The sequence below is a fragment of the Solanum verrucosum genome, unplaced genomic scaffold, assembly GCF_900185275.1.
Source record: "Solanum verrucosum unplaced genomic scaffold, falcon-dt-bn FXZP01000106.1, whole genome shotgun sequence".
Lineage (NCBI taxonomy): Eukaryota > Viridiplantae > Streptophyta > Magnoliopsida > Solanales > Solanaceae > Solanum > Solanum verrucosum.
In genome coordinates this window covers 1,680,323-1,697,166 of record NW_026020130.1, presented here as the reverse complement: position 1 = coordinate 1,697,166, position 16,844 = coordinate 1,680,323, and the positions used below count along the sequence as shown (strand labels likewise).

At 32.3% G+C, this 16,844-nt stretch overlaps 1 protein-coding gene and 1 long non-coding RNA gene across 2 annotated transcripts in view; both read left to right on the top strand.

The window, feature by feature from the left end:
- Positions 1 to 16,844, top strand: part of LOC125827299 (uncharacterized) — a 322,911-nt gene that overhangs the window by 148,170 nt on the left and 157,897 nt on the right. The window lies entirely within an intron of this gene.
- Positions 14,395 to 15,276, top strand: LOC125827294 (protein SRC2 homolog). The gene has a single exon (XM_049506609.1). It carries the CDS (start codon positions 14,426 to 14,428, stop codon positions 15,218 to 15,220), a length of 795 nt encoding a protein of 264 aa, XP_049362566.1. The 5' UTR covers positions 14,395 to 14,425; the 3' UTR covers positions 15,221 to 15,276.

Sequence of the window (16,844 nt, the reverse complement as noted above, 5' to 3'; positions counted from 1 at the left end):
TTAAGTCCCTACCCTCTTTCGTTGTCTTGAATCTCATTCGAGGATGAATGATCCCAAGGGGGAAGATAATGTAACACCTCAGATTGAGATAAGGGAAAATATCCATTTCGAAGTTGATTCAATGAAATAAGTCAAAACACACCGAACGACTCGACGATCAGCCGAGTAGCACTTCTCGCCTTTTTTGCTTGATTTCTGCATCTAGTGGTCCTGGAACTTTAGGCGAGCTGGGTTGAGCTCTCCATTCCATTCGGCGAGTCGCCGAAATGCATTCTAGTTGCTGAGTTGGCTTAGTCCGTGAGCCAACTCACTTGAACTTTTGGCGAGCTAAAGGCTTACTTGGTGAGTCACCGAGTGGCTTTAGGCGAGCTCCAACTTTTCTTTTTTTCAGTTTTATGTCAGGATGTTTTGGGTCTTTTCAGGTTATTTAATTTCAATATCATGTCATTTTTCCCTTCACCTAAAGACCTATATAAGTGTTTTTACCCCCAAATTTCCCCAATTTAAAAAGTCTTTCTTTCAAATTCTTAAAAGAAGAACAAGTCTTCCTCTCAAATATTTATCTCTCTAGACGTTAAAGAAGAAGGGTTCAACCTAGGGTTTCAAGTCAAGTCTCATAATCCTCCATTGAAGGCAAGCTCTTGACATTGAGGTATGATGGTTTTCATCCATGGAGCCCTTTTCCTCCATGGAGTCCCCAAATTATCCAATTTACAAAGTTAGAAATCCCCAATTGAGCTAGGGTTTTTCCTCTATGTTATGGATTCTCTTGATTATTGATTTAATTGATTGAATTATGATCTCCCATGCATGAATTGAGTTAATTCCACTATTTTGTGATGAATCCCCTTGAACCTATGCCTAACCCATGATTTCCAAGTTATGATGATATAATGTGGGTTGTGGATTTATGAAAGATGATTTTATGAATTATGCATGTTCTCATGAAATTGATGTTAATGTTTTGATTTCACGTATCAGGACTCTACTTCCAGTTCAAGTTCCAACGATCGTGAGTAGTAATATAACCCAACTAGTGAGTTGGGGTCGAGTCCCAAAGGAGCAGTTTGTAATTGAGAATTAATAGAAAAGCATAAATGTGTTCAAGTAAATTATAGCTATAAACATTTACGAAGAAAAACATGATAAATTAAAGGATGAAACAAGTGTCGAGTATCAAAAGGGGGTTTTGTAATCAATTATCAACTAAAACGACAATTAAAAAAGAAAAACAAATATGGAGACGAGATTCTTGGGATGTGATAGGATTATGGGCTAAGGTAAACTACCGAGTAATTGCTATTGATAGTAAATCGTTGTATATTGGTAACTAAGATAGACTATAGTGGGGGTAAACTTTCTCTCAAACAATTTACCCCGAATCAAATCGATTTCTCTCGAACACCAATAAGCGGTAATGAAGCACATCATTCGCCTTATTCCATTAACTCTCTTGAGCTGAATGTGTGGGAGATGGTTTAGGATTCACTCTCTCGAGCTGAACCCACGACAACCCAATAACTACAGACCATCGACTCAGTAGTTTTGGTTTTGAAACCTCTCTCTCGAGCCAGCCAAAAACACGAAGTTAAAATTATATTTGCAACTACAACCCTATTAAATTCAAACACAACCACTAAACGAAATCACCTTTAAACAGCAAATGAACTATCAAGTAGCAATACCTAGCAGTAAATTCAACCAATATTCACATAATCACACCCCAAGAATTGGGGTTTTAGCTAGACATAGTAAAGAGATAGAAATCGATACCAAAAAGTGTTTTCATCAAGTGGGTACGATTGATATGGTCTTTACACACGTCTAAGATGATGAATCTTCAATACTCACTTCCAATTTCTTCAAAATAGGGATTTTCAAAATCTCCAAAGCTAAGGGAAAAATGTCTCCAAAAACTAAGTTCTAAAATTGAGTAATTCTAAAATTTCATAAACTGGTTGCTTCCTAAACTAAAAATTCAAACAAGTATTTATAGTTGTCAAAAAGTGTGTTGCGAAGATCCATTCGACGCAGTTAGTCGGAATCGTCGATCCACTCGGGGATCGCCATTTGGTCTGGTTCATCACCTTTCTGCATTAGCCTTCAGCAAATTCAAATTTTGTAACTTTGGGCGATATAGCACTGCATCACGGGACTGTTCGGCGACTCGCTGACTGCTCCTTTCTATCGCCGACTTGATTTTCTCCTTCAGAGCTTGGCACACTGGAACATTAGGCGAGACCAAGCCCATTTGGCGACTTGCCCAATAGTTTAGGCGATCCTCAGGCCTTCTTTTCTTCGTTCTTTCAGCTGCCTTGTTCCTTTTTTCTCAATAGTGTCCATGCTTTGTCCCTAAGTTCAAATACCTGAAATTCAAGGATTTATATCAGTTATTAAGACAAAATATGCATTCGAGGACACTAAATCTATAAAAATTAAGCCCTAAATGAGTCCAAATTGTGGATTCATCATGTTTTAAGGATGCTTTGAGAGTGAAGTATCAATGATGTTGTTGTTGTTGTGTTATTGAAAGGATTTCTCATATATACATGAAAGCATGATTGTAATAGGTTTTCTCAAATAATAAGGGTTCTTAAGGTTTAAAGGTTTTCTCACATAAAATGAACCAATGATTAAGGAGCTATTCTAATGTTGAGGCAAGAGGTGATTACTCATGCTCTCTATTGAAAGACAAGAGGCGATTACCCATGTCCATGATGTAAGGACAATAGGCTATTACCCATGTTCCTTTAAAGGATAAGATGAATATAATTAAGAACTATTCCAAGGAAGTTAAGCTTAGTACCGAGTGGACAAGTGACGATTACCTGTGTCCCATAAACTATGTGCCAACATAGTATTTGTCTAGATAGACATTAGCTAGTTGATCCAGATAAGCTAGAAGTTCATGGTCCTTATCTTGGCATGTAGGACAACCATTTTTGGTGTGGGAGACATCAAATTCCATGTTAATACTCACATGGTCTTACATGTCGGTTAAGGCTACTTCCCACAAGCAAGCTATGACAAATTAAGGTTATTTCAAGAAGTATCTTGCATGTGTTTTAAAATGATGCCTACTTGCATTGATCATGTTTTATAACGTATGTTTTATAACCTCATTTTAACTCGTGTTTTAACTTGGTCATTGCATATCATGAAAATATTCGTTTTAGCATGATTCTTATGTTTTTATGCATGACTATCATACTTGGTACATGTTTTGTACTAACACATACTCTTGCCTACATTTCCACAAATGTAGGGTCTAACATTCAGGTTGTTGGAGAGATTCCGAGTGGTGGTGAGTCCTCATACTTCGGGGACCGGTATTTTATATATTTAAGTCAATTTTTTTACTTTCAGACTTTATACGTGATGCCAGGGTTACGTCCCGGTCACTCTTGATGTATTAGATGGAAAATGAGACTTAGTAGACTTACACTTTACTTTGACGAAACTATTAGACTTTGAAATGTTCCTTGTTAATTTCTTTTGAAGTTCTTATATCTTGTCTATGCATGCTAAGTGGAAGTGTAGGGCCTCTCGGGGTCCTATACGTCATGTTACACCTAGGGGGTGGCTTGGGTCGCTACAGAATTAAAGTATTAAATTGGTTCTAAATGCAAGTAGATATTGAGGTTTGATAAAATTGACATGGTTTGTGATGGATGGTTACGATCATAGTAAAATCACGCTTCCTTGAACTCGCATAATATTTAGCTAATTTAGATTATGCCTTTATTGTTGTGTTGTTATATTTATATTAACTTCTTTGTTTAACATAAATTTAAAATGCAGGTGAAGTTTTTGTTTTATTTTGTTTTGGCAAAATAAGTATGCATTGAAATTACAAACTTTTATGTTTAAGATAACCTTTTGAAAGAAAAATTAAAGCTATTTAGTTTGTGGAAACAATAAGTTTGAATGTTTTTTAAAATACTATAAATAAATTACAATATATATATATATATATATGTATATATTAAATACTAACTTTGAATTGAGAATTGAACATGTAGAATTAGGTTATTTGGGGACCCAATGGATGAAAGGAATCCATACTATGAGCTATAACACATACGCAAGAAGGAAGAATGTGTTAATGGGTGGGTACGCTAAGGAAGGGGAGTCATTTGCATGTTTTATTTGTTTGGAACCGGGTTGTTTAAAGCTACCCTTTCTTGAAGAAAGAGAACATGGACCCAGGTCTTGGTGTATTTTGACATAATTCTCAATACACTATAGGTGAATATTAACATACCTTGGTGATCAAGGCCCAAAAGCTATGGTGAATTGGAGACCTTGAAGTGAAACCATAACTTCTTTCTTCCTTTGCTTGAGGGAGAAATTTGGGGGAAGAACTTGGAGGGAATATGGGATTTAGGAGAATTATTTTAGATTGGGTAGTTTTAGGACTTAAAGTACTTATATAGGTCTTAGAATATGGGTCAAAACGACATAACTTAGGTATTAGAACTTTAGGAAAAAGACCCAAAAATCCCTTCAAAATAATTGTCGGGCTGGTCTAAGGGTGTGACCTACAGACCATAGAACTTTCTACGGTCCATACTGGTCAACCGTAGACCAAGTACTGTAGCCCTGATTTCAAGCCAAATTCTGGACGAGATTGGTCTATGGTCCGTAGACCCTAATCGTTGAACTCAACTTTGACCCTGAATTTTCACTAAGTCTGGGACCTTTCTACAAGACCTATCTATGACCCGTAAAATGTCTGATAGACCGTCCTGGTCAATCATAAACTAAGATACTGAAACTTGATTTTCTAAAAAATTCAATCCACTTTCTACGAATGACTTCTCAGTCCGTAGAAGCTTCTACGCTCCGTAGGCTGGACCTGTAGAACACAAACAGTAGCCAAAAAAAATTCTTTTCCTTTACCAAAATTTGAGGTGTTACAGTTGATGGTTGTCGGTAATTGAAGAAGTTGAACAATACTATGATAACTTTTTTGTTGGATTTTGTCAAGAGAGAGTAAAAATACATATTAAAATAGCCTGAAATAGTGTTTTGATGCTAAACTTTTATGGTAAAAAACCATACGAGATTCAAGAACAACAAATGGATGTAGGGAATCTTTGAATTGCATTCTTAAGACAATCACACAAATAGTGAAAAATAAAGCATGATAACAACAAATGAAAAGCTTGCTTAATATTGAGCATCAAATAGGCATGCCAAGGGGACCGGGATAGTCCGTACCGGCTCGTGTCCGGACCGCCGATCCCGACGAGCTACATGGGATGGAGGGATTGGGGGCGTGGGATGGGATGGGATGAATCTCAATTCTGTCCCGATCGACTCGACCTTGTTTCATCCGGTCCGTCCCGGCTAAATCGATCGAGTCTAACGGGACATATTTTTATTTTTATTTTAAAAATAATAATTAGCCGTTAGGGAAACGGCTAGTCCCCCCCTCCCCCCCCCCACCCCCAAATGGCTATTACAACCCATTTCACCCCTCAAACACCCTCCTATCCTTTCATCTTTTATTTTAACCCCAAAGTTTTACAAAATATATTTTAGTCCAATTTTTACATTATAAATATCCCTTTATCCCTTACTATTTCTCACAAATTATCTACTCTCTCATCAATATTTTATATTCTCTAATTCTTGAATCTTAATTCTTGATTCTACTAATCTCAAATTCTCAATTCTCAATTAATATCATAATATTTATATTTCAATTCATTTCAATTAATAACCTAATATTTATAATTCAATTTATTTATATTATATATTATTCCTATCAAGTATTCAAGTTACAACTTACAACTTACAACTTACAATAATATTGTTGGAGCAAGCTTCAAGTGTCAAGTATTGATTATAACGATATGTTATTTACGCAGATGTTTGGCACATTCATTCCATCTCTTAATTTATTAAATTTTCCTCAATTAGTTTTTGTATTATTATTATTTTTATATTGCATTTATAATTTTATTAATTTATGAGTTCTAGTAAAAAAAGATTGGTAAGGAAAAAATAACAAACACTATTTCTAGTATGTTTAGTTTTACTAAAATAAGTAGTAAAGAAAAAAATAAAAGCAAATGTGGTGGTTCTTCTTCTAAATCAATGCATACAATTAGATTTAACACAAATGATTCTACTTATGTTGATCATACTACTTTCACTCCTCATTTTAATATAGATGCAAATACCCAAATTGATCCTGAAATTTTAGAACGACGTTATGGTAATATTAATTTTGATGAAAATGTAGAATTTGATTTGGAAGAGGATGAATTGGAGGATACACCTACACCTACCAGTTTGGCGATCGAAGCTCCAACTGAAGAAGCTAGTCAGATCCCCCTCCCTCTCTTGTACCTTCTACAAGGTAAAAGGTGAAGTATCAATGTCCTAAAACTTCTGGCAATTTATGACTTTAGAGCCTGTAAAAGCTATTGCTAGTTGTAATAAGTGTGAACAACCATTTGTACATAAATTAGGTGGAGGTAATGATGAGACAGGGGGTTTAAATATACATTTCCTATCTTGTAGACCGATCAAATATAAGGCGGCTAAAACTTTAGCTGATAAAAAAAAAAAGAGGCAAAAATATTAATGTTGATGTTGATGAATTGGTATAGGGTTCTAACATGGTTTAAGGAACATTGGATAATTCTAACCAAGGTGGTTCAATTACACAATGTAAATAAAATAAAGAAAGAGATCGCGAAAACTTAGCTAAGATGGTTGTTGTTTGTGATTTCCCTCTTAGTTTTTCTTCACGTCCGGATTTTATTGAATATATTCAACAAACTTATAATCCTTCTTTTAAAGGTATTGTAAGAAATATTGTTAAAATGATGTTTTTTTATTTTTAAGGTAAACATTGTCAATATCTTCGCTGGTTATTTAGCATATTAGATTGTAAAGTGTCTATAATTTCTGACATGGATCGTAGTATTAATGGACATGATTATTAACTGTTACAGCATATTGACTTGATCATAACTGGAATTTTCAAAAAAAAGAATCTTAAGTTATAAATAATGTGTACAGAAAAATACTTATGCTTATATAACTTCAATTGTTTTAAGTGTTTTAGATTTGTATATGCTTAGCAATAAAGTGATGAGTGTCACATTAGATAATGCCTCTAATAATACCAACGTTATTAGTATGTTAAAGACTAAATCATGTCTAGTTGGTACTAACTATTTCCAATATGAAGTTGGTCCAAAGCAACTTTTATTACAATTTTGCAAAGTTGAGGTATCCTAAATTTGTTATGTAAAAAAGTTTCGCCACTAGAAAATAAAATATTGGCAAGGATAAATGGAACAGATTCTTACAAAGTTCTTAGCCCAGAAAAACCCTAAGTTTTTATTTGAGAAGAAAAGATAAATCATTGAATGTACTTATGTTGTGATGGTTGGGGTCATGTGACTTGCACGTGGGATGAGTTCCGTTAGATTTCTAAAAAGAATTTCACGGATGAAACTTCCTAAGATTTAAAGACATGAAGTATGATTTTTGTTCACTATGCTAGTTGAAGGATGTACTTTAAGTTCTAGCTATAGTTAAAGAATGTTTTCGGCCCAAAACTCATAATATTTTTTTAATCGGTCCGTAAAATATTTTTTTGTCCCATTTGACTTGTCAAATTTTGACTTGACACACCTATTAAGAATATGGTAATTGGTATAGTGAGTTTATCATTTTATCACTATTAATTGATAGGGTTCTAAATATAATTACTCACTACATTTTTCAAAGATACTAACTTAGGGTGTGTTTGGTTTGAAGGAAAATGTTTTCCTAGAAAATGTTTACTTGGAAAACAAGTTGATTTCTAACTTATTTTCTTATTATTGTTGGTGAGTAGAAAATAATTTTTGGAAAATATGTTTTAATTTTTGGTTGGTAAATGAAAAATATTTTCCAAAAATGTCTTTTATTTTTTGCTCAAAAATATAAAATACTCTATAGGAAAATAATTTCTGACCCAATGGCGTAAAAATGAAATTTTAAAAAATTAAATAATATTTCAAAAATATTAACAAAAAAATTAACGGTGGATTGGCGGTTGGGGGATAGCTAGATAGGGGGTAGGGGGTAGAGATGGTATAAAAATTGAAAATTTTAAATTTGAAATGTTTTTCAAAAACAAATTGTTTTTTAAAAAAAATTGACGGTGGTAAGGGGGTATGGGGGCTGGGGATGTGTGTAGGGGTGGGGTGGCATAAAAATGATATTTTTTAAAATTTGAAATATTTTGTAAAAACAATTTTTTTTTTTTTAAAATGAAACGGGGGTGGGGTAGGGGGGAGTGGGGTGGGGTAATTTTTTTATTAATTTTAAATTTGAATATTTTTTTTTTAAAAAAATTAGTTTTTTTGACGGGGTAGCTTGGGGGCGGGGGGTAGAAATGAGGGTGGTGTAAAGAATGAAAATCTTATAAATTTCAATTTTTCAAAAAATAAATTTAAAAGAAAACTTTGATAAGGGTAGCTGGGGGATGGAGGTGTAAGAAATGAATTTTTTTTAACTTTGATTTTTTTTTCAAAACAATTTTTTTTGTGGAGGGAGGGGGTAGGGGTTAGATGACGTAAAACAAATCTAAAAATTTGAAATATTTTTGAGAAATAACTTTTAATTTTTTCATTTTTTTTTGTTTGGGGGAAGAGGTGGGGCTGGTTTGGGAGTAGTGGTAAAAAGATATTTGAAATTTAAAAAATAAGAAAAGTTAAAAAAAAAAAAAAAATTGTATGGGAAGGGTCGCTCGCGGGGTAGGGTCTCACAACCTAAAAAAGGATGTTATGGCACTCGTCTTATCCCACCAAGACAAGTTAGCCTAAAACTCAACCATTACGATAAAGTGCAGAAATAAAATAAAAATAGAAGTTTAATAACAATTACTAATGCGGATAGCAAGTCAGTTTAACAAAATCTCCAAAACCTAGTTGTCACGTGCACAAGCCTTTCGCGCCCCATTTTTTCTCAAAACGGGTTTTGGTGCACGACCTAACAACTATTTTTGGGCTTTGAAAAATGAAGAGTCGCCACCTAACGAATTAAGGCGCGTTAGGGAACCTATCTAACCTAGGTAAATCTATCTAAGGTCAACGAACCAGAGATCAGGGTAAGGGTTTAAGTTACCTCGAAGGGAAGGTGTTTGGCATCCCTCGAGGTCCACAAATGTGGGTCCCGGCCGTATCTCATGCAATTTATGTGAGGGTTACAAGTAGCATTTAAGGTCACTTCATTTATTTATTTAATCAATTAAGCATGTCAAACTAAGTAATAACATAATACTAAACAATTAAGGGCACTTTAGTTATTTTAATTAATTAGTTAAGCATGCAAGACTAAGTGATGTAACAAACAATAAATAAACATTTAAACAATTAATAAAGAGGAGCGAGGAGACAGAAGTTGCACAATTAGATAGGCGAATCAATTTTTTATTTTTTACTAAACTACCCCCAAATAATTATAATTATTATAAACATATAAAAGGGAGAAGGGAAGGGAGACTCTGAAGGACTTTACGAATCAGCACTCGACTTTTATATTCAATCAGCTTCCGTGTAAGGACAGACAAAACCAAGGTTTGTCAATAAGATCGAGTTGATGTCATCATCTTCGTAGGGCCTAGACTACCCCTACCCCACCACCACATGCTTTTCGTCTCTAAAAAGGTGCCTAGCATCCCCGCTTAAGGTCCAAGAGGCATGGAACTTCTATTAGGAAGGTTTTAGACTGAAATAAACTCCTAATAGGTCCACCTAGACACCAAGCCAAACAATTTAGACAAGCATTTAACACATAGGGTCTCATATTGGCCTCTAGATTTTATTTAGCATGCTAGCAAACACACATAAGGTGAAAGGTCTCATGCTTAAGTGTGTGCACATAAACATCTAAGCAAGCAACAGAGTAATATTGAATAATAAAAGGGCAGAAAGATATAACATAATGCAGAAAATTTATTTTTTATTTATTTATTTATAAAGCATGGAGATATTATTTATTAGTTGATTAAAAGTGGCAAGACAATATTTCCTAATGCAGAAACTAAAATTATTTCAAGCAGAATTTTATTAGGATAGCAAATATACAGTGACATATTATGCAGAAAATAGCATGTTAATGCAGTAACAAATTAGACTATTATGTGAAATTTGTTTTAAGTGGCAGTCGGTGTTCAAATGCAGAAAATAATTAATACATGATTTTAATTAAGATAAACACACAACTAGGGGTGTTCATGGTTTGGATAAAAACCAATTCAAACCGAAAAACCAAATCATACCGATTAAATAAATCGATTTAATTTGGGTTTTGGTTTGGTGTGGTTTTAGATTGTTAAGAACCGATAGTCATTGGTTTGGTTATGGTTTTGTTCGAAAAAAATCGAAGAAATAACCGAACCGAACCAACAAGTTATATACATAAATTTTATTATTATACATACATAATATATTATATTCGTAAACAATTTTAAAGATTTTATATATGTTTCATCAAAATTTATTTATAATTTACTTGTGAAAGAAAAAATGTCCAAGGTGAGAACATTTTTCTTATTAGTTTCATGTATATGAGTGTCTATGGAAATTCATTGTGGGACTAAAAATGTCATTGTCTCTTCCCTTTATGCCAAAATAGTGAATTTTGAAGTTTTATTCAGTATAAAAGTTAGCATCGTGTATTTTTTTTCATTACCTCTGTTTAGATATTAAAATGATAGAAAAATATATATATTTAAACTTTTACAGGTGATGATAACCACTTCATAATATTTACAATTCACACTATGTAGACACAATATATATGTATAAAAATATTTATAGTAATGTGTTTTGTTTGTGGCTTCTAATTACAAAAAAAAAAAAGATACAAATAGCTATCAAAATCAATAAAAACAGTAATTAATGTCACAACTCAAAGCATACATTTCACAACTAATTAGCATCCGTTCTTCTAACAAAGCCCTTACCGAAAGCCATTGCATGCATTTATATAGCACAATCGATATGTAATACGCTTGTATTACATTGCCATTGCTAATTATCGGGCAAAACTAAATATAAAAGAAAACTAATGCTTACGCCGACCATGTGAGTATAAGAATTCACCGTCCAGGCATTTCATCACACATTGTGATCAAAAGAAGATGTTACATCATAAGGTCTCTACAATTCATGAACCAAAATTAAAGTATAATCTTCTTACAAGTTACAAGGAGTCCAATACATCTAAGATAGCCTTAAATTCATCTATATATACCACCATTAGACATTTGTGTAGAGCTGTCAATATGGGCTGGCCATCCCATCCAGGCTAACATATGCAGTCTTTGAAATTTAACGGGTCAAGTCGGGCTAGCTCATTTTTTGTGTGGGTCGAAAAATGATCGGCTCAGTCCACATGTACGGGGGCTACGGGCTTTGCCAGGCCAACCCTCTTTTCTTAAAAGTAGCATTTTAAAATAATTTTTTAAATTAAATTATAATTAAAAAATATTATCATAAATATCGACAAGACAATAATTCATGGTGTTAGTGTTACTACTTGTTAATCAAATACACAAATAAAATTATCTTTATAATATTTATTAAGTTTAATTTCAAGTAAAAGTATAAATAGCTAAATAGAAATATTAACCTAATTGTTTTCAATGATCATAATAAAACAGAAAAACTATGAAAATATTCCATAGCCTATGACCTATGTAGTGATTCCCTATAAATTTTAAGGAATTTTTATTTTATGTAGTATATATTTTATAAATATAATTGTAATTAAATTGTAATATTTCAAATTTTAAATAGATTTTGAGTTTAGACTCTAGTTATTTTTAATACTCTATTTTATTTTTATTTTTTAATTAATTTTTGTTTGGCTCACGGACCGACCCTATTCATATTTCTCAAGCCTCACAAATCGACATGTTTATTCAGGCCGAGCTAAAAAGCCCTTTTCTTAAATGGGTTCCAAAAATCGTAGCCCGCCCCTATTAAATAACGGGTTAGGCAAGGCCGGCCCAACGGGCCTAACCCATATTGACGGCTCTATATTTGTGTATATACTACCATTAAACATTTTGTGGATTGATGACGGGTGAACATGAACGAAAAGTAAGTAAGACCTAACAGTTAAATCAAACAAAAATAAATACAACAGACATACATATACAAAAGAAATAAATAATTCCATGAAGAAATTGTTGTTGTTCATGTGCACCTGAATTAATATAGTTAGTAGCTATAGTAACTACCAAAAGTAAGTAATTTGCGAACTTCTCTTGATTTTTGAGACATGTCATGCTGGATATGAAAAATAAAAATGAAAATTTAATTTCGCTAGAGAAGGTTGAACATGATCCTCTATTGGGTGTTCTAGAGATAATAGATCTTGATGATAGTAGTAAAAGTACTACAAATTACCATTATGATTTATCATATTTTTATATTTAAAGAAGAGGACCACACTTAAGCAGGAAGAGAAGGCAGAAAATAAGAAAAGTAAAAAAAATTTATGATGATTTAATCATATTATCAAACAAAAATAGATACCACGAAAATCCAATTTTAGGAAAATGGGAATCAAGAACAGTGAAATATTAAACTTAGCAGCACTGAATAAAATAAATCACACAGCAAAAGAAACAAAGACAAATTTAGAAATTTGAAATATATATGGATAAAAAAATACATTCCAGGCAAAGGTCCTAAACCCAGTGGCAGATTTCTCCAATTTTTTAAGCTAAAATATTACTCTGTAAATAAAAAAGAAATATAAAACATCACAATTGAGGTTTTGAATAGGCATATGATATCTCTTGTGTTTATGTATATCAATTGAATATGAAACATAAAACCGACAATAGAGAATGATAAAAAGAGTCGGAAGAAAACAGTGTAGAAGAAAAAAATTAAAACCGACACAAAAGGAAAGAAAAGTTAATGAAATAAAATGCATGATGTACCAAATTAGTGAGGTGGCCATTAAACTGCTGAGGTTAAGACACGTTAGTTTGTATAGATGAGTAAATGTCAAAATTATCCTTGAATTGGAATTGAAATTCCAAGAAACAGACATATTGATACCATTTGTTAAACTCATGCTTCTAGTAGAAATAATATTGCAATCGTTAATTAATAACTATGCATTAAAATTGTCTCCAATCTTTTAAACAACCCACATACAGCCAACATTAATAGAAGGGCAACAACTTCTACACCCAATATTGATAATCATATTAAGATGCACTTTATTCTATATATGTATAGCCATGCTTCTAGTAGAAATAATATTGCAATCGTTAATTAATAACTATCCATTAAAATTGTCTCCAATCTTTTAAACAACCCACATACAGCCAACATTAACAGAAGGGCAACAACTTCTACACCCAATATTGATAATCATATTAAGATGCACTTTATTCTATATATGTATAGTTAACTATATAAAAATTTTTGTAAGAGTAGATGTACTTTTGTTTGTTTACCTGCAAGAAGTGCAGTGCTTTCTTCGTAATTCGTCCGCAAAGGTGCTACCTCCCTTTTCTTTTCTTAAATAATTAGGCATTAAAAGTCACAAATCCTAGCAACTTATTTTTAATAAATATGGGTCAAGTGATATATGCTACTCATTAGTCACAAATTAAATTAATTATCTAAAATTTATCCATCAGTTAATTAACTATAGTTAAACAGATAGTTCAAAATTTCCAAACCAACTTCATCGACTGATTAAAAATGACTCAAGACAACTATCGAGAGAGGTAAAACGGTAATTTTACAAAAGTTTCCAAAAATGGTTTTCCGAGTCATTACATATATAGGGGTAGGGTAAGGAAAAATATATTGAAGGATGAAATAGAGTTTTGAAAAATGTTTTCCTTAATTTTTGAAAGTTGATTTGAAAAACATTTTCCAAAACATTAAGTCAACCAAACATGGGAAAATTGGAAACATTTTTCAGAAAAATATTTTCCTACATACCAAATACACCCTTAATGTTAATAAAATAAGGATATAATAAAAAAAATAAAAATTGTCCTTTTTAGAATTGTCAAAAATTATAAGTAAAAGGAGAAATCAAATTAGGAAATATTTTACCAGTCAATAAGGAGTGGGGGAGTAATAAATACAAAAATATTTAGCACTAAATTAAAGGCATGTTTAATTGTCTTTGTGTGGAATTAAGATAAAAGGAAAGTGATTCCGAGAAATAAGTACTACTATGTTTAATTTGTGATAACCTTCCTTTCTTCTCCTAGTTGAGCGGTGAAATTTATGGTGTTTAGTTAATCGCTCTTGCTCACCCTTTTTCCTCTTTAACATCCAAACATAAATTAATTAATCTCTTTCTCTCTTTGATTTATTAAGTAATAAGATTAAGGTGTTGGAGTGGATCTCTTGTTCAATATATAATGGAATGGCGTCTGTTTGATATGACAGTGATCTCTGCGGACGCCATTAAAAATGTAAATCTTTATTACCCTATGGATGTGTACGTAGAAGTTTCCATCTTTGGTTATGCCAAAAACAAGAAAAAGACATTTGTGGACAAAAAAGGTGGAACTAATCCAAAATGGAATTACCTCATGAAATTTACCTTGGATGAGCCTTCCCTTACTAAACCTGATCTTTCCCTCTTCTTTCGCCTTAGATCAAATCGATTTTTTGGTGATAAGGATGTTGGCATTGTAACCATTCCAATCCAAGAACTATTTACGCATTCCAATTCTAACGATGATGGCTCTTCTGAGAGAGTTGTGGAATATCAAATTTTCACAGCTGGGACAAGGAAACCTAAGGGTACATTGAAGTTTGCATACAAATTTGGAAAGAAATTTGCGCATACACAACAACATATCAATGGCTATCCTGCCTTGCCGCCTGTCACGGGATATCCACCAACTCATATGCCACCTGTTTGGTGTGGTACGTCATCCACCGCGTATCAATATTCCCCTCCTGCTGCAGGCGGATACAATCGTGATCAATATCAGCAACAACCTCCTCCGGGATATGGATATGGATATGAATACAGATATAATCTCTCGATACAACAGCAGCACCAAAACCAACACCAGCACCAGCACCAAAAACAACAAGTACAACAACCAAAGGGTAATAATAAGGTTGGAGTTATGGGAGTAGGGTTGGGTTTGGGTGCAGGGATAGTGGGTGGTGCTTTAGTTGGACATGCCATTTCACATTAATTAATCAACTCTCTCTAGATCTGTACATTTTTTGCTTTAATTTTGTCTCACATTTTGTTTCATATGGATCAAATATATATAATGGTGTTATATGTGTATATTTTGTTTTTCAATTTTTAGCAATTAATCTTAATTGTATTGTATCATTCAGGGGCGGATTTAGGTACACTTAAGGTGTGTCACGTGACACGGCTTCGTCGGAAATTTTTACGGGATATACCTATATATATATGAAGAAAAAGAAATGTTAAAAGGTAAATACGTTAAAAGAACACTGCTTTGTAAAAGAATGGCAGAGGTGCCACGTTCCGTGTATTCTGTCCTGAGTTCGATTCCCCGAAGGTTTTTTTTTCTCTCTTAATTTTTGCTCCTTCTTCGGGATTTTCTTTTTCTCTTTTTTTCACGTTTTTTCTCTCTCTTAATGTTTGCTCTTTTTCGCGATTTTCTTTCACGTTTTTTTTTTTTCTCTTAATTTTTTGTTATAGTAGGTCCCCTTCATTAAAAACCTATGGACCCACTCTAATTCATTCAAAATCTAACTACTTTTTATTTTATTTTTAGAATTAAAATAAAACTCAAAATCTTTGGTCCTTTATCGATTAGAATTATAGTTAAATAAAATAGTGTTGACTCCTTAAATCCTTATATTTGTATAAGTATATTTATGATTTGTGAGTTTCTCTGCGTTCTTCTTCATCAATCAACAATCATCGTTATTCGGCATCTCAAATTTTCATATCATGTTAGTATTTTTTGCTATTCTATTTATTTTATTATTGTGTGGTTGAATTTTTATTTTTATTTGTTCATAATAATAATTTTTTTTCTATTTGCTTGTTACAATAAAATAATTTAGGATTCATTAAATTGATTACAATTATCCGCAATCCTCTATTATTTGATACTCAATTACTAATTAGGTGATCCTCAATTACTAATTAGGTGATCCTCAATTACTAATTGGGTTGATTACATCATATTACTCTAAATTTAAAATTTAATGGAGAGATATTATTTTTTAAAAAAATTAAAAGTTCAAAGCCAATTTATATAGAAAAGTAGTATTTAGTCGCGTTTCTAGTGAAAATATTATGTATCCTTTTCAAAATATGAAATCAATCTCATCGAGGAGAACTGTAGTAATATCTGGAATTGAGTTTTATTAATATGACTTGAGCCGTTTTTTTCTAATATAATATTACTAGGAAACTTATCCGCGCTTCACGCGGTTATAAAAATGATAAGATGTTAATAATTTTATTAAAATATGATATTGATAGAAGAAATATTTATAATATGTGCATATATATTATATATATCCCGATGTATAAGTGATTTCACAAAGAAAAATGCTTGGTCAGTAGTTATATGACTTTCAACAAAATCATAAGTTGTTATTTTGGACCAAAAAATTTATAAACTTACAATAATAAAAAAAATCGTGTAAAATATAAAACAAGAAAATTATGGAGAGAATATAAATAAATAAATAATGGAATATCATTCTTATAATCTTAATTATTAATAAAAAGAAGAAAAATATATGAAACTAATGCATATTTTTTCAAACTCTAATGTGATCATTTATAAAAATTCTTACACTGTCTTTATTTATAAACATTCG

Excerpts from the sequence above, each read along its gene's own strand:
- LOC125827294 (XM_049506609.1), top strand. The coding sequence starts at position 14,426 with ATGGAATGGCGTCTGTTTGATATGACAGTGATCTCTGCGGACGCCATT.